The sequence below is a fragment of the Phodopus roborovskii genome, unplaced genomic scaffold (genome assembly GCF_943737965.1).
Source record: "Phodopus roborovskii unplaced genomic scaffold, PHOROB, whole genome shotgun sequence".
Taxonomy (NCBI): domain Eukaryota; kingdom Metazoa; phylum Chordata; class Mammalia; order Rodentia; family Cricetidae; genus Phodopus; species Phodopus roborovskii.
Window position 1 is genome coordinate 16,638,985 of NW_026125444.1, and position 24,864 is coordinate 16,663,848.

At 42.6% G+C, this 24,864-nt stretch overlaps 2 protein-coding genes across 2 annotated transcripts in view; both read right to left on the reverse strand.

Annotated features, from left to right (window-relative positions):
* Tsga13 (testis specific 13) overlaps window positions 1–17,034 on the reverse strand; it is a 47,969-nt gene extending 30,935 nt beyond the window's left edge. The window contains exon 1 of the mRNA XM_051175905.1: window positions 17,014–17,034. Within this exon, the coding sequence (XP_051031862.1) occupies window positions 17,014–17,034 (21 nt within the window). The remainder of the gene's footprint in view (window positions 1–17,013) is intronic.
* A 3,390-nt stretch (window positions 17,035–20,424) lies between these two features.
* Window positions 20,425–21,608, reverse strand: Klf14 (KLF transcription factor 14). Its single transcript, XM_051175860.1, has one exon. It carries the CDS (start codon window positions 21,449–21,451, stop codon window positions 20,453–20,455), a length of 999 nt encoding a protein of 332 aa, XP_051031817.1. The 5' UTR covers window positions 21,452–21,608; the 3' UTR covers window positions 20,425–20,452.
* Between the last annotated feature and the right edge of the window lie 3,256 nt (window positions 21,609–24,864).

Here is a 24,864-nt window from a genome sequence, read left to right on the forward strand (position 1 = left end):
GAAGGCTTCTATGGTGATGGGGGTAGGGATCCCATTAAACTGGAAACTAAGACTGCCTCCTAGATGGTCAGGGTGATATAGACTGTGTGTCCTAGCCATTCAGGTTGTATCCACACACCCCTGAGATTCTGATGCTGGATGGTATGCATTTGATCCCTGATGCTCACGTAGTAAGAAGGTATGAATGGAGGGTGGGGTATGCATGTGGTCCTGGACTCTAAGAAGAGGAAAAGTAATGTGTACATGTCTAAAGTAATTGTCTTAGAGAAGAATCTCAACTGTTGTTACAAACTGAAAGAAACATTTTCCCAGTGACCACTATAATCTGTTCTCTTATAAAATGCCCCTTATATTTTTGGTTGCCATCTCTCCAGCCCTAAAACGCCCCTTCTTACCAATTCAATACATTTCAGCAACTTTCACCTATTCAATAAGTCATTCTCAGTTCTTTTAACTCTTTGTTGTTTGCTCTACAACTTATTTTTCGTACATACATATGTATTGCATGTGTGTACCTACATATATTCATGTGGGTATGTGCACAGAAGCCAGAGGACAACCTCAGGGGCTGTCCCTCCAGAGCTGTCCACCTTGAGTTTCAGACATGGTTTCTCACTGGCCTAGAGCTCACCCAGGAGGTGAGGTTAGGCTGGCTGGACTGGGACCGTAGAGATCTGCATGTCTCTACCCCACAGGACTGGGATTACAAGCAGACACTACTATACCTGACATTTTATCAGGTCTGAGGATTGAATTCAAGTCCTCCTGCCTTCAAGGCAAAAGTTTACTAGCTGAGCCTTTATGACTTAATTTCAAGGCCTCCCCTGAGCCTCACCTTAGCTCCTACTAGCTTAGGATGGAGAAGGACTGGATTTTACCCCTCTCCTCCGCCGACCACCCCCTACAAGCCTTTTTATCAAAGGAGTGGGAAAGAGAGCTAACAGCAAGTCACAACTATCTTCTCGATTATCCACAGAGACAGTAAGGTCCTTTCTTTGGTTCATTGTCCACAGGCCTGCTTTGGACAGGATGCTAGCCTCCACAAGCTCCACAGGGGACCCACTATCAGGCCACTCCCTCCTTAATGACCATACTGTGGCAGTCTGAGCAAGACTGTTTTTTCCCCCAAACTCCACTCACTCTTTGCCTCTAATTCTTGGACCTAAAGGTATTCAGAAGATCCAGACACCATTCATTCAGAAGTTGGGAGCTAGGTGAGGGCCAACCCTGGATCCCTTTCTTCTTCGTTTGCCCCATCATGCTGTCTGAACTGGTTGGCTTTGTCAATTTGACCCAACCTAGCCTTTCCTGGAAGAGAGCCTCACTGAGGGCTGTCTACACCGGGTTGGCCTGTGGGCATAAGAACCAGCCCACTGTGGTCTTGAATTGTCTAAGACTAGAGAAATCGACCTGAGCACAAGTAATCTAGTGAGGGAGTATGTCTGATGCACACATTCCTTTCTCTCTACTCTTGACTGTGGATAGGATGTGACTAGCCAAAGCTCCTGCCCTGACTGCTCTACAATGATGGGTTCTTACCTGGAGTTGTAAGAGTTGAAATAAACCTCTTTCTCTCCTAAGCTGCTTTTTGGCCAAGGTTGGTTGTTTCAATCACAGCAGTAGAAATAAAATTAATATTACATTTATTTTATTTTATTTTACATTTTCTTCCTGATCTCAAAGCCCAAGGGCAGATCTCTCAGTGTTTCTTTGACAATGAAATGGCCTGTCTGCAGTGCGATCTGCTAGCTTCCCACACAGAACGCAGATGTGTGTCTTAAAGAGAACAAGGCTCTGTTGGGAATTAGTATGTTCAAAATCTGTTTTTCCCTTTTGGATCAAGAAATAGCCTACGTTAATTGACACCTCTAAGACTGCAAGGAAAATGATGGACTTTCTGATTAAAAACAGATACAAGCAACAAAGTCTAGGGTTACATAGGCCATGTTCTACTTAATGAGCCATTCTTTTTGTTTGTTTTGAGACAGGGTTTTTCTGTGTTCATCCTGGCTGTCCTGGAACTCACTCTGTAGACCAGGATGGCGTTCAGACTCAGAGACCCGCCTACCCCTGCCTCGCGCATGCTGGGATTGAAGGTGTACACCAACACCACCTGGCTTAATGAACCATTCTTGAGACTCAGTACACACTTGCACTCAGCCCAGTGCCATTCTATAGTGCTTTGACACCTCAGTCCCCTGTGGCTTGGCCTTCAGAGGCATGGAACAGCCTGCTCATTTCAATTCATGCCTCTGGAGAGCAGGTCCATCTTTGGATAGCATTCCAGGGAAGTGCTTTGGCATGTGGCTGTTTTATACCAAGACATTTTAAGATGATATGCAATGCCTTAGAAAACCAACTACCACACCAGCACCTAACGGATAAGAGATGGCCTCAATTCTGTCCCTTCTCCTCTGGTTCCTCTAAGGAAGAGGCTGATTACACCCTGCCACAGTGATTGATTTCAAGCCCGCTCCCTCTGTCTTCTAGATCAAGCATTTGTAACCCAGTGTGCGGAATTTAGAGGGGACACTAGACAACAGTGACTTTGAAACGAACGTCTGTTGTTCTGCAGCCCACAGGCAGGCTCAGTACCTCCAGATGTCCCCCTCACTGGTGACTTTCTGAGGTCCCTCTCTGAGCCTTTAGGGATTGCCTAGTACCTCTCAGGCTGTCCCAGTTTGCAGCCTATCACCCCCATGAGCAGAAGTGTGGCCACTTCCCAACCTGCCTCAGGATCACAGTAATACTCTGGGGCTTTGACAAACGATGATGGGTGTTGTCTTCTGTTCTGACCTGATGGGCTATCACTATTATGATTTTATTCAGAGTTGAGAGAACTGGGCACTACAAGTATAAAAGTGATTATTTAAAGAGCATTGGCACAGTAGAGGGGATGGTGGCACACGAGTGGTAGCATTTGGGAGGCAGAGGCAGGTGGATCTCTGTGAGTTCAAGGCCAGCCTGGTCTTCACAGTGAGTTCCAGGACAGCTAGAGCTACATAACAGAGAGACACTGTCTCAAAAAAAAAAAAAAAAAAAAAAAAAAAAAAAAAAAAAAAAAAAGAAAGAGAGAGAGAGAAACAACCTAAATAAGCAAGACTTTTGACACAACATACCTCTGTGAATATTGTGAAGTTGCATGTGCACACACATATGTACAAATGAATACATACATATGTACAGTGGGTAAGAAATGTGTTAGGTGCCCCCTGGGAGATCGGCATGGGAATAATAGGTGCATTTTGTGCACTGCTACTGTAATTTCTTTGTCAGAATGAAAAGTATACAAATGTTTATCAAGTGAAGAGATTTAAAAACGCATCCTGTAATATTAGCAGTAGCTATCACTACACTGGGGTTACAAGACAGTTTTATGTTCTCTTTTTAGTTTGTCTGTATGTCTAAATGCCCCAGGATGCAAATCTATGTCTTTTGCTTTGTGATAAGGACAAAAGAAACTTGGAAACTATGAGTTGTTGAGAAGCTTTCAAAATTAATCTTCGTGTGTTAGATGCTAACCACAGGCCTGCTCTGGCTCTCCCTGAGAGACGTGACATGGATATTGCATTCATTAATGTGTGGTCTGCTTATCTTGTCTTGGGTGAGTAGGTGTTTTGTTCTGTAATCAAAACAGAGAAAAACAGTCGTTTCTAAAAAGCCGCTGGCAGCCCTCCAGCTCTTGGAAAGTAGTGGTAATGTCCTGGCTGTCTTCTAAGCGCCTCCATATTTACTCCCCACCCCCCACCTCACCCCCACCCCCGCCCCACCCCCCCAATCCCCACCCCCGCCCCATGCCTGGCCCTCCCTGGTTGTTCGGCTTCTGCTGGGTTTGGCCAATAGTGGGGGAAAAAACAAAAAAACAAAAACAACAACAACAAAAATGCATGGGAAGGAGCTCTGGGTAAATTTCTCTTCTGGATCACCCCTACAGGCTTGCTTCAAGTTGGCCTAACATTCTACTAGAAGAGCGTTGCGTCTCTCGCATGCGTGGTCTTCCTCATTGAATTCTACCCAGGGAAAGAGCACTGCAAATTACTAGCTGACACCCCACCCCCTTTAAAGATGGTGCCTCTTTTGAAATCTATTGACCCAGTTTGAGTGTGTCATGTCTCCTACTGGGACCCTTAATAGGCTAGCGATGTTGGGTGTCTTGTGTTTTTAAAAGAAATTGCAGCAAGTGTCCCTGAGAGCCTTTAGGGGGTCATTTTCCACAGCCCTCCCTTGGCAGCTTGTACAGTGTTTTGTGGGACCATGGAGGCTGGCCCACAGGAAGGAAGCTTTCAGGTTAGATCCAGCTTGAATAATCTGTGTCTGAAGAAAGTAGTGTCTTCACCAATAGGAACTTAACCTTCAACCTCTGAGAAACAACCAAGGGCAACAACAATAGCATACATTGTTTTTGAGAGCCACTTGGCCTGCCCTGACCAACCACAGGAAAGGAGGGTTCTCATGTCTGGTCCTAGGGACTTTGTTAGTCTAAGGTTCTGTGGGGAACACTGTCAGCCCAAGTAGCATAACTCCCTTTGCGTGAGTGCACGTGTGTGTGAATGCGCGCGCGCGCGCACACACACACACACACACAGTGTATTATATAAATATAAATATAATGTGATATATATAAATAGGTAAATATAAAATAATGTGATTCCTTGAGACCTCATCAAACAACCTTGGTGTTACTCATTCATCTCTCCTGTACTGACCTCTTCCCCAGCTGAAGCCCCTCTTCCCTCTTCCATTTCCTGCTATTTCTCTCTCATGATCCCCCCTCCTGTGCCCCAACTCATGGTGTCTTTATATTCCCCCCCCTTTTTTTTGCCCACTCCATGTTGCTTACTCACATCTAAAGGTGGGAGCTAGGAGCTGCAGATGAGAGGGAATATGTAGTGTTTGTTTCTTGCCTGGTTGGCTTACTTGGTATAATCTTTTCTAGATCCATCCAAATTTCATTTTTCTTCCCAGCCAAATAGTATTCTGTTGTGCATAGATAGGTACCACGTTTTTGTTATGCATTCATGTGTTGGTGGACATGTAGGTTGTTTTCATTTCCTGTCTATTGTGACTAGGGTAGCAATAAACATTGGGAAGCACCTATCTGTGGAGGAGGGCATTGAACAAAAAGGTTTCAATATACGTGCCTTATCCTCTAGGGAAATGGAAGCTTGTCCTTTTCCAAGGATCAAAATCCTAAGTCAGCCAGGCAGTGGTGGTGCACGCCTGTAATCTCAGCACTCAGGAGGCAGAGGCAGGCAGATCTCTGTGAATTCCAGTGCAGTCTGGTCTATAGAACAAGTTCCAGGACAGGCTCCAAAGCAATACAGAGAAACCCTGTCTTAAAAAAAAGCCAAGCCAAACCAAAACAAATCCTAAATCAACTCTCTGATATTTTTAAGAGATACAACTTTGATCAGTGGTTCTCAACCTGTGGGTTGTGACCCCTTTGGAGGTGGGGGTCAAATGATCTTTTCACAGTGGTGGCCTAAGACCATTGGAAAACACAGATATTTACATTACATTACAATTTATAATAGCAGCAAATTACAGTTATGAAGTAACAATGAAAACACCTTTATGGTTAGGAACTGTATTAAAGGGTCACAGCATTAGGAAGGTTGAGAACCTCTGCCTTAGATGCTAGTGGAACCTGAAGGGTAGACTCTCCATTGTCCCCTTTAAGAAAGTTGAATAGGTACAGTCCAGGTATGGAATGCTGACATTCAGGAATAACCAGACTCAGTTTCCCAACTGGGAGCTAATAACACTGGCGTCTACCCTCAATATCCAATTCATATTTGCCCAAAGCTGTGTGCTGTTGGAAAAACAGAGTAGGACTAAGATGCTACGTTCTGCTTTCTTCATAGCCACCACTCCAGGTAAAATGTGGCTTGTGGTCTCTACTGAATACCCTGGGGCACCTGGGGCAGGTGGTACCTCTCAGTATGGCCCAGGCTTGTACGCTGCAGCGTGGAAGTCTAGAGAGAACAGGGAAACAGCTGGCCTTAGCTCACATCTCCCTGCTAAACAGACCGAGGGAGCTGAAGAAGCTTTTCAGTGTTCCCTGGGTGGCTTAGCACCAGGCCTTGACCCAAACCTTCCTTCTTCTTATGCTTATAGAGCTCAGACCCCTAGAGATGCTCTCAGAATTACATAGATTTGCACCAAGCGAAGCAGAGGGGAGAATTCTAAATGATGGAGAACTGTCATGAGCAAAACTGGGAAGGGTTGACCTGTGAGTCATAGCAAATAACGACTGGGTCTCCAGCACAATAGGAAGAATGGGCACTAGGACCCTGTAATTCCAGGCTCTCCCGCCTCCAGGAGGAACTACACCAGCACCTTAGAATTACCCCTTGGGGCTATCACTGTCTCTGCCGGTGACCCAGTGCTCATTAAGCTAATTGCTTCCTAGGGAAAGTAGATTTGCTCTATCTGTCTTAACATCTTGGGAGAGAGAATGGTAGGACTTTTTTTTTTTTTTTTTTTTTTTTTTTTTTTGTAATTAAGATTCCAGAACAGAAACTACCTGTATGTCACAGGAAATATACCAAGACAGACTACACTGTGAACACACCAATAGTAATTCTCCACTTGGCCAGGCCCCCTGGTAAAAGGCATGATGGCCCATCACAGGACACTAATGTCACCAAAATGAAGTAGAGGATGCAGCCTGTATCTGTGATTGCATTTACAACAGAGATTAAAATATCTCTGCTCAGCTGTAAAAAATGGTGATAGGAAAATAAACCATGAGATATTAGCAATTGAAGGAGACAGGTATAAAACAGGACATCGTTCAGAGGTCAGAACCATCGCCTCAAAACTCTTTAGTGGATGCTGAGGGAGATGAATACCCCATCATGCATTAGATTAGTGTTTGAGTAACTAAGGTGCTGTTATGATGCTGCACAGACCTTAGTGAAGAAGAAATCTGAATCTCCCTTAAACAACAGCAAGCAAATAGTTGGATGAATGGATATGGCTTGTGTTGGTAGAAGTCAACATATTGCTCAGAAAAAATAATAAAATGCTATTTTTTTATTTGGCACATGTGTGTATCTGTTGTGTGTGTGTTATGTGCATGTTCTCACATGTATGCGCAAGTACTGTGGACGATAGCTGAGTTTGGGAGTCTTCCTTGAGCATTCTCTTCCTTGCTTATCAAAACTGGGCTTTTCATCTGAACCCACAACTCAGCCATAAGGCTAGTTAGTCTAGCTAGCCAGATTGCTCAAGCAGTCCCCCTGCCTCTGCCTTCTCAGTGCTGGAACTCTGGTAGACTGCCACGCCCATCCTATTTACAAGGATAGTAGGCATTCCAACTTGCTTGACCAACACTGTAACTGTGGGGCCATCCCTCCACCCAGCCCCTGGATGTGATATTTTGCAAAAACTAAAAGTAAATAAACATTATTGACATCTACACTAATTACAGAAATATGATATCTGAATCATTTTATGCTGTTGGAAGGGAAAGTAAAATGAAGATATCTAGGGCTAGGAATATGGCTCAGTGGATAGAAGTTTTTCCTACTGTGCACAAGTCCCTGGGTTCAATTCATACCCACATAGCAGCAAGGGTGGTGTCCATGCCTGTAACACCAGCAGTTGGAGAGGGGAGGAAGTAAGCTGAAGAGCTCAGGGTCTTCAGCTACATAGTGAGTTCGAAGCCAGTCTGGGCTACATGAAACTCAGGGTTTTTTTTTTTTTTAGCTGCTCAAGATGTCTCTCTCTTTGACACGACTGGCATAAAAGCAGTAATCACACTGTCAAAAGTACAGCTCCTTCTCTCTAAGAAGAAACACTTGAGTAATGGAAAATATTGACAGGAATCCCCAGGGAAATCTCTCCTTGTTAAGTTCAGACCCCTGCAAGCACATATTACTCTGTAGCAATATTATCCTTCATTGAGTGTGATAGTTACATTAAGTCATAAATTGTATGTTTCAGTCACAAGATTCAATTAGTGATTTACTTCAAAAATATCAGTGGGTCATTTGTCAATATTTCTTAATAATTTAATCTGCAGGCTCACTATGGCTCTTGCCATTACTATCCTTCCCTTTCTCGTTTCCTTGAGGTGCGGGGTGTGAGGCAGGGCCTCCAACTCACTATGTGGCAGATAACCTTGAACTCCTGATCTATTATTTAATTTGTGCTGGGAATTTATTTCCCACTGTATTTCTCCAGCCCTAATGTTCTTAACCCCCTCTGCACCCACTTTAAATCCTATGCTCTGTCACTGCGAATGCGTCCACTCACTTATCTCTGGTCCCCTTGCTGATTTTGCTTGAGTCTAACTAAAGTGGTTAACTCAGCTTGTGTGCCCCGTCTGTGCCTAAACCCGTGTACTTAAATGAAGCTTCAGTGTCCATATGGACATGGGCTCACACCCAGCAAGCTATCATTTTAACTTCACAACCCCGCGCTTTGAGAGAATTCTTAAGGCAATCACACACCCTGGTTAATTTCTCTTGTTTCCCCACTGACTTTGTCACATCCCTCCCTCCCTCTTCAAATCCTGAGAGCTCATGTGTTACTCTCAAGCTTTCTTTATGGGACCTTCCCGAGAAAGTTTGTGTTCCCAAGCACTTTAAGATGAAATCCCGGTGCAGCTAGCAGAAGTACCTCCTCCCATGCACACACCTAGCCCTCGCTGCTCTTGTTCTGCAGAGGGAGAGTGTTCCAGCCGCTCTTTTCCTTCTCTGTCTTGCACTAACAACTTTTTACTCTCTCTCGGGTTATTTTCACTAGCGGGTTTATTTCTTTCCCATCTTTAACCCCCCAAAAAAGGTCGTTTATCTCGTCTCTGTTTTCCCAGCTGATTCCCACTACACTTCTTTGCAAAACGAAGCAAAACAAACCCCTCACAATAGTGCCTTATCCTTATGGTTTTCAATGCACACCCTTTCTTGAATCCATCGCTCCTGCCGGCCCACCACACTTGCTCTTACTGGGGTCTCCAGTAACTGACCGGTAGTCAGAGAGATGGGCAGCCCCCAGCCCTCAGCCTGGGTTAGCAACCACTTAGCAACCACATCTGATGACGTGGACCACTCCCATTTTGTGTGCTTTCTTCCGTGAGGCTCTGGGGATGCTTCGCTCTTGCTCTCTTCCCGCCTCACTGTGTGCCTTTTGCTGGATGCTAGCCTTTCTCACTTCTTCACGAATGAATGCTCTTGAGACCAACTTTAACCTTTTCCCTTTCGCTCTCTGTAGTACATTGACCATATGATCCAGACTTACAGGTTTAAATAGCATCTGTATTGTTTTCTATTTAGACCAGACTTTCTCCAAAATCCTAGACTACTTATTTATTTTTCTGCCTATTCAAATTTTCTACTGGGATGTCCAGTATACAAGAGTTCAACATGTCCAAAATGGATGCTTTTTCTTCCCCCAAAATTTGCCCATTTCTAGCCTTCCTCATTTCAGCGATGGAAAGTGTTCAGGTGCTCTGGTCAAAGGCCTCTGAGTCACCTGACTCTTTTCTTTCTTTCCATCCCAACAGTACATCCTTTAGGGAAGTCTAAAGGCTTTTCCTTTAAATGCTATTCATACTCGATTTCTTCTCCTCTTACCTCCTAACATTGGTTTGTCCCAGGGCAACATAATTTCCTAACTAGGTTAATGAAATCATTCCTTCACAGACCTCTCTGCTTGACATCACTGTCAAAAGATCTCTTGAAACATACACCCTCAAGGACTATGTTTGATTCTGAGAAGAAAACAGAGTTATTGCAATAGCTTACAAGGTGCATGTGGTCTCGTATGTTCCTTTCAGCCTGCTAGTGTGCTGTGGCCATGCCAACTATGCCTGGGCTCACAGCACCTAGCTGTGTTCTCTTCCTGGAGACCTTTTATCTGCTGGTTGGCTTCCTCGCCCCCTTCATGTCTTCGCCCATATCTTATGTACCCAACAAAGCCCTCCACCCACTCCTACTCCAACTAACCCCTCAAGTACATTGAGTATCTCTGCTTTTCCTAATGCTACTTTTTTTTTTTTTTTTTTGCCTAACATATATAATTTATTTATTATTTATTTTCTGTATCTCTTTGACTGGAATATGAAAGAGGTTTCTTTCTGTTTACTTTTGTGTCCCAACATGCCTATGACAGTGCCTGGCACATTGTACATGTCTGATAAACAGTGGTTGCATTGCATTGGTTTTTTTAAAGATCAAAGCCAAGGCTACATGACAGTCCAGAAGGAAGGTTTCTCCCGCCACCTCTGGGCTTTTCTATGCATTCCAGTCTAATCCATTGCTGACCCCTGCTGGAACTCACTGACCAAATTGCTATCCCTCCTTTGATGGGACAGGAAGCCCTATGACTCCCTGGGGACCAGCAGTATGATAAGACTCTACTGACATTGTCTCTGTCATCAACTGGGCCTCATTCACTTGTAGCAATAGTGACATCGCTCTTCCTGTCTTGGTCATTTCCTGACCCTTAGGGGCCTGCAAATGACAGAGTTAGCTTCTTTTTGCCTTACTCATATTAACAAATGTCTTCACTTAGAAGCGCCCAGAGAGGAAATACAGAAAAAATGGTTTTTTTCCCCTTGCTTCCACCTTCAGAACTAAGAACACTCGACCTTTAAGCAAACCAAAAATTGGCATAAGAGAGAAAATTTGTTTTGAAAAAAAAAATTATTATGTGTTCTTTCTTTTTTCTTTTCTGTGTGACTATTCTCTTTCAAGTAGGAGAGCATCCAGGCTGCTGGGGCAGGCGTGTGACAGTAAAGGATTTCACTTCATCTTGCACACTTTATCTCCGACTAAATAGCAGTCCTGAAATTTCTGTTGGGAAAGAGAAGGAGCCTGAACCTCCGAGTCTGGCAAATATTAAGAGCAAAGTGTATAGCCCGAATTCGAACCTTTGCTGTGGTTAGTAAGTAGATAGAGCCAACTTAGGATGCCAGCACCTCCTTTCCCATTGGAAGAGCCAAGGACTGGAGGGAAGTGAGAAGGGTTGGAACTACACTGGAAGCTTAGGTCCCTGAGAAGTGGCCGACTTCCTTCCATATGCTAGGGCGGGGGAAGGCACCCACCCCTATATACACTAATGTGGACTCTGTAATGCCTGGGTTAGACCTCTTTACTCCATGCCTACTGATGGCAGAGTAACGTGGTGCCATTTAAGAAACGGAGGCATCTATGCAGATGGATTTCTGTGTGTACCCAGCTCCCTGTGGCTTTTGTGTGATATGGAGTACCAGAATTTTTTTTTTTTTTCCTGCCCTTTGGCTGGAATGAGCAGGCATGCTGAGAAAACTGGAAGTCCAAAAGTCTACATTGCAGATAAGATGGTCACACTCAGTGGGGACATCACAAACAGCAGATTTAGCCAGACTCAGACTCCAGCCTGAATACCAGAAAGACAGCAAAACAAAACAGTAACAAAACCCAGACAAGATCTTTTACAATTCTCGGCACAATCACAGTTTTCCCTGAAACTCCCATACTGGCCATGAAGGCAGGAAAGCCAAGCTAAGTCCCAGAGAACAGCACTCCACTCATCATTCCTGAGAGCACTTCCTGTCTGCTGCGCAGATGATTCAACTTTTATCTCAAAAACAAAATTAAATGGAATGGGAATATTTTAAACTGAAAATGACAAATTGAAATAGAAATTAATTCTATTACCTTAATTGACAATTTTGCATTTTTCCTCTGTCACTAATGGAGGGTGAGAGCTGTATTAATTAGAGGCAGGTAGCTATAGATAAGAAAGAACACAACTGTTTCTCCTTCAAATTGATTTGCAAGTGTTTGTGCATTTGCTTTTGCTCCCGTTACAGAGCTAAACATTTTGAAAGGGCCATTGGTGTTTAGGGTGAAACCTGGAAGCCTCCATAGCTGCTCTGAGTGACTAAGATGGGTACATGTATTGTGGAGAGGGGTAGTGAAATTTTCTCAAAAGGATCCACATTGCTCCTCTGTGACTTAGTCTGTGTTGAGAGTTATTACCTCTGCACATGCAGTGAAAGTACAGCCACAGGAATAGTGAAGGCAGAATCCTCAGCCCCAGCAATAAAACCCCTCCTGAGCTGATAGCCCTCCAACAGAGGCACAATGGTCCTAGGTTCCTTTGGATTCTTAGTCTTCTTTCGTCTATATAAGTCTATATTTATCCCACTAGTGATTTGCGCTGTGAATTTGCACTTGATATTGTAGCATGCCACATTTACTTGCTTTTATTACCATTTGCCCAGTGCATGTTTCCGTGCCAGACACCTGCCTTTATTTATTTCCTCACACAGGGCCTCATTATGTAGCTCACACTGGCATAAACTCTGAGCTTCCCTGCTTCTGACCCCTGAATGCTGCGATTACAGCGTGAACCTCAGTACCCGGATGCTTCTGGTTTCTAAATAATATTTTTCTTCCCTTTAAGGTATTTTTTTTAAATGTCATCCTTTTCAACTGACTCACCTTTGGAAGGGATGATGCTCCTGTCACTCTTAATGCTACTTTTCTTTAAATGCCTATCCTTCAGCCACTTTGTGTATGAGTCTAGTCCCCATCTCTTGAAGTTTCAGCTGTTAATATATTCTGGACATTCATCTTCTGATTGCTATTTTTTCTCAGAGTATAGCTTGATATTTACTTATTGGTTTTCAAAGTATAAACTATTTTTAAATTTTGATTTAGCCAAATTATTTTCCTTCTTGATTTTTTTTTCTAGCCTAGCATACATGAGACCCTGTGTTCAAGTCCTAACCCTACAATAAATAACTCAGTATATAAAAATAAAATTGTATCTTAACCAAGACAACTTTTCTTGTTTAATGACAATAGAGACATTTATCAGCATTTTAACCAATATGTTTCTTAACTTTAAATGGTAAATACTTAACTTTAAGTATTTACCATGAGGAATTTATCTTTTTGAAAGCTGTACAATAGAGAACAGTGCTATGTTTTGCTTTCCTTTCCTTGTGATTAATCAATTATTTCTGTATCATTGATCAGCTTGTCTTTTTTTTTTTTTTAATTCTGTACTTACATGAAGTGTCTTTGTTCCTATCCATCAGGAACTTTATTCACAGGCTTATTTATGGGGTCTTTATTCAATTCTTCTCATCCATTAGTCAGTTACTATACTGTATTATGGTGGTTCGATCATTTCATTATAATATTTTGACATCCATTGAAACAGTTTCCCTTTATTTCTTCTGGTCCTTCTGAGGTATTTCTTTCTAAAAAGCTCTATGAGGGCTGAGGTACATAGTTTGCCTAGCATGCTTGGGGTCCTGGCTTAAAAAAGGAAGGGAAAGCAACAAGCTCAGTGGAAAGTCATGGGGGAGAGGTTTGAAATGGTACTAACAATTTAGGCAAAGTGGAAGGAAGAACTGATACTTTTCCAGAATAACTGAATTTCACCACCCACAGACATGACTTCTACTACTGCTAGTTACCCCCATTTCTTTTGTTACTCAAAAAAAAAAAAAAAATTACAGTTGTTTCCGTAAAGGTTGTAAATGCTGTTTGTTGCTATCATGTATGGAATATTTCAGTCTATTATATTTTCTGATTGATAATTGCAAAAGTATGAACACATACTTGATGGCTTTTATTCAATATCATTTTATTGAATTACTTTATTCATATGGACTTCGTGGGTCATTACACTTTTCTTTTTCATTTGACGCTGAATTCTAATTTCTAATATTTTGTTTAGGATTTTTTACTTGTTTTGATAGATTAAATAGGTATATTTATTCCTTATCACTTATCTTTTTTTGGTATCAGAACTAACTATATAAAATAGAGTTATATCTTTTTTTTTTCCTATGCTCTGGAGCAGTTTATAAAAGGAGTAATTTTTTTTTAAGCATTCATAGAGGCCAAGAAAGGGCTCCAGATGCCCTGGTACTGTAGTTACAGATGCATGTGAGCCACGTTGGGATTGGAATTGAACCCTCTCTTTTGAAAGAACAGCCATCCCTGGAGCCATCTCTCCAGCCCCATGAAGCAATCTATGTTTTATAGATTTATGTAACTCACCTGTACAACTTCCTGAACATGAAACCTTTTGGAGAATAGATCTAATATTTCACTTTCGGATTTTTTACATCATCTTAGGCCATCTTTAACTTCTATACGCTTCTTATAAAATCATGCACCATTTTCAATTAATATAGAGTTAATTGTATTATTCTCTTATAATTAAAACTTCTGCTCACGTGGTACGTGACTTTGTCCTTCTTTTTTCCTGAGAATGTCTCTGTACCAGCTCTATTATTTTTAAGCCATATTTGTCTTTAAACAAAATTATCTTATTAGGCCTTTAAAGGTTTTGCCTATTCTAATTTTGTCTTCTGCCTCACTAATTTCTTCTTTTATGCTTTTAAAAAAAAATATTATCCCACTAAGATTGTTCTTTTGAATCTCCTCATAATCACTTCCCACCTTCTGCCTGTATGGAATCTTAAATCCCACATACAGCATGCATATGTTTATATAATAGGCTCTTGTGAGCCACCACCACCAAGAGGTCTCCCTACATTTAAGAACATCATTTAAAAACTGCTTTGTTGTTTGGGGAGGGGGTCGGTGAGGAGCATGAAAAGATGGGAAAGAGAGGGAACTGGGATTGGCATGTAAAATAAGGAAAAAAAAAACCTAACTAATTAAAAAAAAAAAAAAAACAAAAACAAAAACCTGCTTTTGTGGCCACTGTTTTTATAACTGAGAAGAATATGGGCAATGGTTGTCTGCTTTGCATTTGATTGTTTTCCTTTTCTCCTATAGTTAAAAAAACTTAGACAATTCTTTTTTTACCCAAGATAAGTTCCAGGCTATGAACTATATTTCTGGGCTTAGTGTTATTCATGGCCTGCGTAGTGTTTTTTGTTTTCATTCATCTCTATATTTTGGCTAAATCTCTCTTTTTATCTTAGTTGTGTAGAATTTTGCTTTTAGACCTCCAAGATTATAATATTTTAAGGCAATTTGGATATATTAGATGCATTTTATGTTACTATCTGCTTGACTATTAAGATTTTTTTTTTTCTTGCCACATATTCAGTAAGAATGCTTGCAAACTTTCAACATCTCGGTCTGACATTTGCAGTAAGCTTTTAATAGATATTGTTTCCCAATTTCAGCAATCACCATTTGCTACTAGTTTCCTTGTAAATTAAGTAATAAATTGGGGTTTCATTTTTAACAAATACTTATTCTGGAGCCTACTAAGATGTTCATGTCTTTTTTTTTTTCTTTCTTAATTTCTTAAATTCATTTGATTAATTATTTGTACATATTTCAGAGTCTTGTCTTCCTCTACTTTCTCCTGTAGTTCTAATTATTTCACTCTTCAAGCCACCTAGTACCCTACATTAGGAACAAAAGGATGACTTCTCATTATTTTCTCTGCAAATAATGAGAGCGGGCGCTTCCCAAAATTTTCTTTTCTTTTTCTTTCTTTCTTTTTTTTCTTTTCCTTTTTGTTTTGTTTTTATTTTTTCAAGACAGAGTTTCTCTGTGTAGTATTGGACCATGTCCTAGAACTCACTCTTGTAGACCAGGCTGGTCTCTAACTCACAGAGATCCACCTGCCTCTGCCTCCCAAGTGCTGAGATTAAAGACATGCACCACCACTGCCTGGCTCCAAAATTTTTTTAAACCTGAGATCTCCAGTAATGCTCTGAAAACTTGCTTCCATCCTTTTATTAATCTCTTTCTAATCACCTCCTCTTTGATTTAGTAATGATTACAATATCATCCTTTTTTAATCTTGTTGTTAAAATGTATTATCTAATTTTATTTTTCATATATATATATATATATAAAACTAAAATCTTCTTAATAACTCCATTTCTTCTAGCTTAATCATCCATTTCCCTTTATTTTTCACTAACTCCCTGTTTCTTGTTTGAGTTCAGTATCTAAACACATATATGATTGGTAGAGGCAGAAGAAGTATCTAGACACAATCCTGTTAAATATCTTTTCTACCTTTGGGATTATAATTACACTGCTTCTCTCTTCCTTAAACTCCCATGTAATACACACTCCATTCTTTTTTATGTATTTATGATAAAATCTCCATTTCTCTGTGGTTGGACACAGCGAATTTCAGTTGAGTGGGTCCCTGAAATCCTGTTTTTGGGGGTTTACACAGTCAAAAAGGCTAGCAATAACTATGAACAAACACAGGGCACCTACTCCACATGAAGCAGAGAGCTTGGACCCTCCCAACAGCCCTGCTGTGACTCTGTGGAAATATGCAATTCAGATCAAGATCAGGGAGAATAAAGTTTGGGAAATGGATCTAGTGCTGTGTAATAATCTCTAGCACAATTTTAGTGCAAGGGCCTTCTAAGTGTTTGTTCTAAAATATAAGGGGAGTTTGTAACCTAACATCACTTCCCATTGAGGTTGGGAATAAAGGCAGCAAAAACCAATCCATTCAATTGTGTGGTGCATCCCCTTTCTGCAGCAAGCCTGTCTCAGCCATATCCACGAGAATCAACCAAAAATGCAGCCCATTTTTGCAAACCTTAATCTCCAATGCTTTTCTATTTTTTCTTTATATTCTCCAAAGCTTTTCAAAAGTTATAAATGAAAGGTTTAAAAAATTGTTAACATAAGCTGTTTGGACTTGAAAAACTCAAAAAACTGCAAGATTCAAGCTAACTAAAGCATTAAAACTGTGTCCCAGCACATTAGACATCCTGTTTCAGTCCCTTAACTCAGTCAGTGTGCCTAATCAAGATTTAACATCAAAGGCATACTTAAATATGTAAGGGATTTTCTATATAACATGATACACACACACACACACACACACACACACACACACACACACACACACACACATATCCTTCCAAGTTTTCAAGCAAATGAATAACAGATATAGCAATAAAATCAAAATATAAGTACTTTGCTGATAAAGCTATATCATGCTTAATAAGGACTTTCTAATACCCTGTCTCCCCATCATCACCCAATTCTTAGACTTGGGGTGACCCACCCAAAGGAAGACATACAAAGGAATACTTACCTGGATGTCAGCATGGGCCATGATGTGCTCAAAGTAGTTAAGACAGGGATGCTCTTCAGGCCTGTCTCTGGAAGACAGACCTGGGTCTCACTCAGCAAATGTAATGACCTCAGGAACTCGGAATCTGAGCTGTGTGTATATGCACCAAAGCCGGGAGTCACAGAAGAGATGAGGGGATGAAGGATGTGTGCACAATGACTGGATTCCCTATGTCCCAAGTGGAGAATGTAATCTTTTTCTTATGGGAGAAGTGAGAGGTTGACAGGGCAAAGAGAAAGATTTCAAAACAATTCCTTGCTTGAAAAAGCACAGAGAAACCGGAACAAATGACAGACCGACAGTCGCCTCCGTGTGTGGGGTGGGGTCAGCCTGTCCCCTTCACCTCCTCTGAGCAAGATAGGAAATACACTCATCTCACACCCAAGTCTGACTTGGAATTACTTCCCAGCTTCCAACCCAAAATTAAAAATTTTTTTATTAATAGATTCTGTTACTAGTTCATTCTATATCAGATCTGAGGAGAAGAGGGTGGGGTTAGGAACACAGAGGCTCAGCCCAAATCCAACCAACACCAGATACATTTTCTCCCTGAGCCTGCTCTGATTAACAACAACAACAAAAAGAAAGAAACAGAAATGCCTCATTAACACTATTCCTCAAAATCTGCTTGAATGCAAATACATAGTACTCAGGTCCAGAAAGACCAAAAAAAAAAAAAAAAACCCAAACCAACCCCCCCCCCCAAAAAACACAAAACAAACAAAAAACCTCTGGCCTCTTTCATCTGTCCACTGTGTAGTCCTGAGTGTGATAGCAGTCAGAGGGCATTCCCAAACAGAAGTCCCCAGATGAAGTCCTACTGTGGGCATTATTGAAAATTAAAAGTTATATGCTAGTTGGAAATCCAAGTATTTTTTAAATTCCAGAATAGTTCCTAGGAGCTCTTGTTAGCTTCTGTAGTTTACTCACCCAATAGTGGATGTTCTACTGAAAGGAATAAAGAGAAAACCCTAGCTTCTGGGCCCTTCAGGACCCAACTATCTAGCTTCACAGACAAGCAAAAGGAGGCCTTGTCCTATTTTTTTTTTTTTTTTAATTACCTTTAAAGTTGGGGGTTTCCTCTTCCTATGTGTAATGCTAGGGCAATCCCACCTGCTCTTCCTGCCCTCATTATAAAACACGGAGAACCTCTTGAGTATTATAGGCCACCTTCTTTGGTCCAATCCAAGGATCCCTCCCTCACATGGTTTATGAGAATCTAGTAGCATTCCAATGCTATGTTTGTGATCATTTATTCTCTCCAAGATACCTGAATGCCCAGGACCAGAAAAACAAGAGAGATGATACTAAGAGTCAGTCTATCAATTCCAAAGAAAAAGTTTCTCCCAAGATGCCAAAGATTTAAAACCTTAAAACCACAGGGTATGGACATGAGAATGGACTTAACCTGTTAAGAAAGGGTTTTGGAGCCCAATGGTGGTGGCACACGCCTTTCATCCCAGTGCTTGGGAGGCAGTGACGGGAATCTCTGTGAGTTCCAGGCCTGTCTGAACTACAGAGCTAGTTCCAGGACAGCCAGGGCTTTACAATGAAACCATGCCTCAAACAAACAAAAAACAAACAAAAAAAAAAAAAAAAAAAAAAAAAAAAAAAGGGAGAGAGAGAAAGGAAAAAAGGTGTTTGGGTATTAAATATAATGGCTAAAGGGCTCAGGTAACCACTCAGCATTAAAAGACTTATAAAAGCAGTAGAAAACAGGATGAGTGGAGATGTGGTACCTTTTGTCTAATGTCCCAGGGACTGAGAAAAGGAGGACACAAACACAAAGTACAGCCATGTAGAAGTCAAACACTTTACTTTTATTCACAGCTCTTGCCAGAAACTTAGCATATAGCTTTGAAGATAATTTAAGCTTCAGCACTTTAATCTATAAAACAGGGGAAAGCAATTGTTTAATTGGGTGCCTCTTACCATCCCACGAGATTACAACATCCTTTACAAGTTAATTGATGGGGTGGCATAAGATATCCAGGAGGGAACCATAGGGGAACCTCATCAAGTTAGGAAAAGCATTTCAGCCTCATATTTAATGAAAGGAGCACAGGCACACACACACACACACACCAATGCCGTCAATCCACAGTAGCTGGGACACAAAACAGAAAAACCCTTCTGATGTCCAAGTCCTTCAAGGGGCAGAAGGGCCCTGAGGTTGTAACTTAAGACTGTTCTTAGAGAAAGATGCTCCTGTTTAATAGTAGCTATCATCTAGCTGCTCCTTCCTCAAATCCAAGACAGCAGCTCTCTAAAATAAACCAATCTCTCACACCTTTCCCGCCCCCTCACCCACCAGTCCACCTATGACAGAAACAACACTGTGCAGACCTCCATGGAAATTCAACCTTACTTAGCCACTAAGAGAAGGGTAGTCTCTACTATGCCTGAGATTACTGAGGGCGTGGCATCAGGAACTTCCATCTCTCTGTCTCTCTGAACAGCTATCGATGGTTGTAAAAAGTCTTGTTTTGCACCTGTCCCACCCAAAAGTTACTTGAGCTTGCCTTCTGGGTGAAGGAGAAATTATTTCAGACCAGCTGTTTCTCTCTGGTGCTATTGTGGTTGTTTTCTAATTACTTAACCGATCTCCTCATAATCGTGGGCCAGAAAGCTACCACCCCTAAGAAGGGACTGTTAAAAGGGACGAGGGCTACAATGCAAGCGCAGGGTTCCACATTATGTTATAGGAACTGCAAGCAAACTCATACCACTCCCCAGGCACCAAAAAGCACATCCCAGCCACATATCCACAAAGCTGGGGCATGAGGGAGAGTGGGAGACATTAGTCTCCCATCGACCTGGGATTTTTGTTAACAGATAATAAAAATAAATTAGTAAACATTGCTGTTTACAGAAATAGAAATACTTTTCTGTTTCCAAAGGCCTCTCATCATCCAAGTCTGGACATTGCCAAGACTACCACCCTGGACACCCTCTCAAAGGTCCGCCCTGGTCAGTGGGTGAGACACCAGAGTCCTTGGGACTGGGAGGTCTTCAAGCTTCTGAGAATTCAGTTTTACATCTCTGGTGACATGGAGGGAAGAATCTTCAGTAGGCTGAAGAGCACTGGAAAGTTCATCCCTTCTGGCTGGTTTGTTGCAAGCTGTTTTGAAGCAACTGTTCCTTTCAGATGGTAATTGCTTTGCAAGACTTCCTGCTGTTTTCTGGCTCCCAGTCCCTCTCCAGAGTCTGACAAGCTTGTCTGGAATCCACCCTCAAAGCGGAGCAACCAGTCTGTGCCTTGGTTTAAAGACCTGGAAAGTAGGAATGGACAGAGAAGGCAAGGACAATGGCCTGGGGGTGGGGGTGGAGGCACGCAGGGGGAGGGGGTGGGGGTGGCGGGGGCGTTGCTCGAAAGAGACAGCAAGCAGCAAGGGCAGTCCTACAGGCAAGCAGTGAAGCTGGTCTCCTGGCCAGAGCAGGAGCTGGAGTCGGAGCCAGAGCTTTCCATCATAGCTGGAGGTGGTGGCTCAGGGCGGGGAGTGCGACGACGCCCCCGGTACTCAATCATGTCGGGATGGTAAGTTGGGTGGCGACGGGCATGCTTGGTCAAGTGGTCGCTGCGAGAGAACTGCTTGGGGCACAGCGGGCAGGAGAAGCGCTTTTCACCGGTGTGGGTTCTGTAGTGGCGGGCCAGCTCATCAGAACGTGTAAACTTCTTGTCGCAGTCGAGCCAATCGCAGGAGAACGGGCGCTCCCCCGTGTGGGTGCGCTGGTGTGACTTGAGGTGCGAAGACTTGTAATAGGCTTTGTTGCATCCTGGAAAAGTGCACTGGTGTCGCTTGGATGCGGGTGTAATCGGCCTCCTTCGGAACGTCGAACCCACTGCTGGCGCGGGTTGGGCCCCTGGGGGCCCCTCGGGCACTTCTCCGCTGTTTTCGGGGTTCTCTGGGACCTCAGGTGCACTCAGGATGGCAGGCTCGCCGCTGGAGCCCTCAGCGCAGGAGAGCTCATCCTCGAAGAAGGCCTGGACCGGCTCGGGGCACCCAGTAGGGCTGGAGCACCAGGTGGGCTCGCTGCAGCTAGTTGAGGCACACGGAGCTTCTCCGGGGTCCTCCCGGGTGCCTTCCCGGACACCACAGCTCAGATCCGCCAAAGCGCTCGCAGCCAGCATGTGGGGCGTTTCAGCCAGCAGGTGGGGCGCTCCCTCGCCCTCCCCGGGGCTGGGGGCGGGAATCTGGAGGACCGGGGGTACCCACAGCACCCCCCGTGTCCCGGGACCCGTCCCCGCCGACTCCCGGGGCACCGCACCCACCTCGGAGACAGCTGCTGCATCGGCGCCTTCAGGATCGGTTGCACGCTGGTGCAGCACGGCGTGGGTGGACATAGACACCAGGCACTCGGCAGCGAAGAAGTCCAGGCAAGCCACGGCGGCTGACATGCTGGCGGCGCCCGGTTGCGGGCGAGCGCCGTCCGAGCGCGGCCAGCCGCGGGCAGGAGAGTCCCCGGGAGCGTCCGTCCCGCCTCTTCGAGCCGGTCGAGCTAGGGACCGGGGCGCGACGCTCGCTGTCCCGGGCCGCTGCTGCCGGTATCGAACCTGCCCCGCTTAAGGTGCCCTGAGGCACAGGAGCCTGCGGGGGGTGGCGGGGGAACCCGCCCCGGCCCGAGGATACCCCTGGATCGCGCTGCCGCGCGGGCTAAGGCATTCCCAGCAGCCTGAGAAATTATCTTGTCTGCGCTTTCTCTCCGCTGCTGGCGAGCCAGGTAATTTCAATGCGCGCAAGTGCCGGATCGCAACTTCTGGGCAGCCTGCCGGCCTCGCCCCCCGCGCCCCTGGTCCCCGGCCAGCTGGGTGTCCGGCAGAGTCCGAGAAACTTTTTTTTCCTTTAAGGGGGGGGCGAGAAAAAGCCGCGTTAATACCTGACTTGTCTTTCGCTTCGCTAACGCGATCGCTGGCGAAGTGAGCTGGGATTGCGTTTGACTCGCGTCCACCGCTCGCCGCCCGAATTGAAAATAGCCCCGTGGCTGCATCCAAAAGAAACCGGGGCGAAACAAAGTTTTCGCATTTAGCAGTTCGACTGTTAAAGCAGGGTCGGCAGCCGTTTCCTAAATCGATCGACCACGTAGCCGCTATTAATTAATAGCAGTTTGAATCAGAAACGTTTTTAACCCTGGCGAGAGCGCAGAAGCCTCCCGGCTTGAAATAGAAACTTAAAATCCTTGGAGTAACGATTTAACTATTTAAGCAACGAAAGAAAAATGCGTGTTTAAACGGCATTAACCTGTCACAGGCACACAAACAAATTTCCGCGCTGAAATATAAATTACAGACTAGCAGCGAGGTAAACACATTAAAATGGACTCCCACAATTTTAATAATAGAAAGTCGCGTTTCCAATTAGGCAGCGTCTTCTATTTCTTTTTTGACAAAAAATTAAAAATAAGAAAAAGCAGCAAAACGGTATAGAATGCTCATGCAGTGGTTTATGATTCGGGGGGGGGGCTTTTTCTTTTTTATAATCGAGTGTGTGAATGATTTCTTTTACAGGGCTTCACTGCTTTGTCTGCTGTTCCCCTTTTTTATTTTTTAAAATTAAAATACCCACAGAAAATAAACAGGGTAATTTCTAAATAAATCCCACCGCAGTTTGGGATGCACACAGGCTTTACTTTTATAACATTCAGTTGTGTGCATTTTGTTTGCGGTGCTTCAGTAATTTTTTTTCCCTCTGGAAAATTAAAATGACACACGTGCATCAAGAATAACGTATGCCCATATACTTAATGGCTAGAATAATCAAATATGATATTTTTGTCGTGTTTGTTTCACATTTTTCATTTATATTTAGTCAGAGAGGGCTGACTGTCACTTTCCTCCTCCCGGGGACCATTCATTCCCTCCTTCGCTATCGTGAGGTGTATCTCTTTCTAAAGCATGCTGTACTTTATTGCCCAGTCACCTATGTGTGTAAACATGCACGTGCAGCTTTGTTAGCGTATTTACAGTTTTTAATAAATGTTGTAGAGCTGCACATGTCACGGTGCAGCTTGCTTTTCTCAACATGATTTTTGTGCTGATACCTGTAGAGCTGCTGCTTCATTTCTTCAGCGTTAAAATAATATTAGCATCTGTATTGTTTGTTATTAAAGAGACCCAGTTCTAAAACTGATTTTTTTTTTTTTTGGCCAAAGGTATTTACCTCAAATTTTCAGATGCTGCAACAATCTGCACATGAACATTCTATCAGAATAATTTGCTACCTGTTTTTCTTTTTAATTTATGATTTAGAAAAACATGTAAAGATGTTTTTAAATGCTGATAGGAGAAAATACAAGTGTACCTGTCTTCTGTAATTGATAAATGTTATCATTTTTGTCATATCTGTTTCAGATCTTTACTAATTTGAGCTATTTGACATTTCTGGTAAAATTAAAGTTCCCTTTGCTTGCCTCCCTGTCAGCTCTCTCCACCCTTTCCCCAAGACAAACACTGTCATGAATTTGGTGGGCAACTTTGCAATTTAGGCTGTACACTTTCAACAGCATATAAATCTATATGAAATATTGCTTTTTAAAAATGTATGCACATGGTTTTAGGATATATATGTGTGTATATATATATATATATACATACATATACATACACATACATATATATCTTCTGCAGCTGTTTCTTCCTTCTTGCTGTTATTTTTTTTTTCTTATTCATGTTGGTAAATATAAATACAGTTCATTCATTTTAATTGTCCCAGTGTAGACCCATGTATATGAATGTGTCCTATTTATGCATGGTCCTATTGATGAATTTTGGAGTTGCTGCCAATATTTTGATATTACTGGAGCATGTTTCTCTTGCACATATGGAAGACTTTCTCCATGTGTATACCTAGATGGGGCTTGCTAAACAGCACTCATGGATGGATGGAGCTTTACTAGGCACTGCCAAATGACTCTCTAATTTTTTCACCCCATCAGTAGTGGGTGAGAGGTTCTGTCTCCCTCACTTAATATGAAACACTTTCTAGATTCAGACTTATTTCTGCCAATTTGATTTAAAAAAAAAAAACCCAGTATCTTGTTATTTTTATTTGAATTTCCCTCACTGCTAGTGAGGCTGGGCATTTTTCCATGTATTTATTGGCTGTTGAAGTTTCTGAGTCTGTGATTTGTTTTTTCACAGCCTTTGTCATTTTTCCAATATGCTATGCATGCTTTTTTACCTATCATCCCTTGGATTTATAGTGTTTCATGTGTATACATTGTCCCAATCTATTGCTTGTCTTTTAACTTTTGATGTCTTCTATGTTACAGAAAATGTAAAATGTAGGCATGGGCACACTAGTCCCTTAAAAATAACAACAACAGTGAGAACACCTCCACACCTGATGCATGAAGATAGCATCTTCTGTGTTTCTCTCTGATGCTTTCCCACAGTGGAAAGCTTGGGGGAAAGCAGGAATTATTTCAGTACCCTCTCCCCCACCATGGAAAGCCTGCTGTGACCTGATTTACTAAGCAGTCACCATGTCCCTATTAATGTGTAACACCACCATGATTATAAATTAAATTTCCATATATTCATGGAAGTGTTCCTAATTTGTCCTTACCCATGGATCAAACCAATTCTGAACCAATAGCACATTCTGAATTACCATGGCTTGATAACAAGTCTTAATTGTGATGGCTTGATAATTACTCTTGAAATACAGAAGGATGTGTCCTTTCTTTGTTCACTTTTTACAACCGCACTGACCATTTTTAGACTTCCCTTCTATGCTAACTTTAGCATCAGCCTGTCAAATTCTAAAGAAAAGCTTTTTTTTTTTTTTTTTTTGGCTGGGTTAAATTTACAAT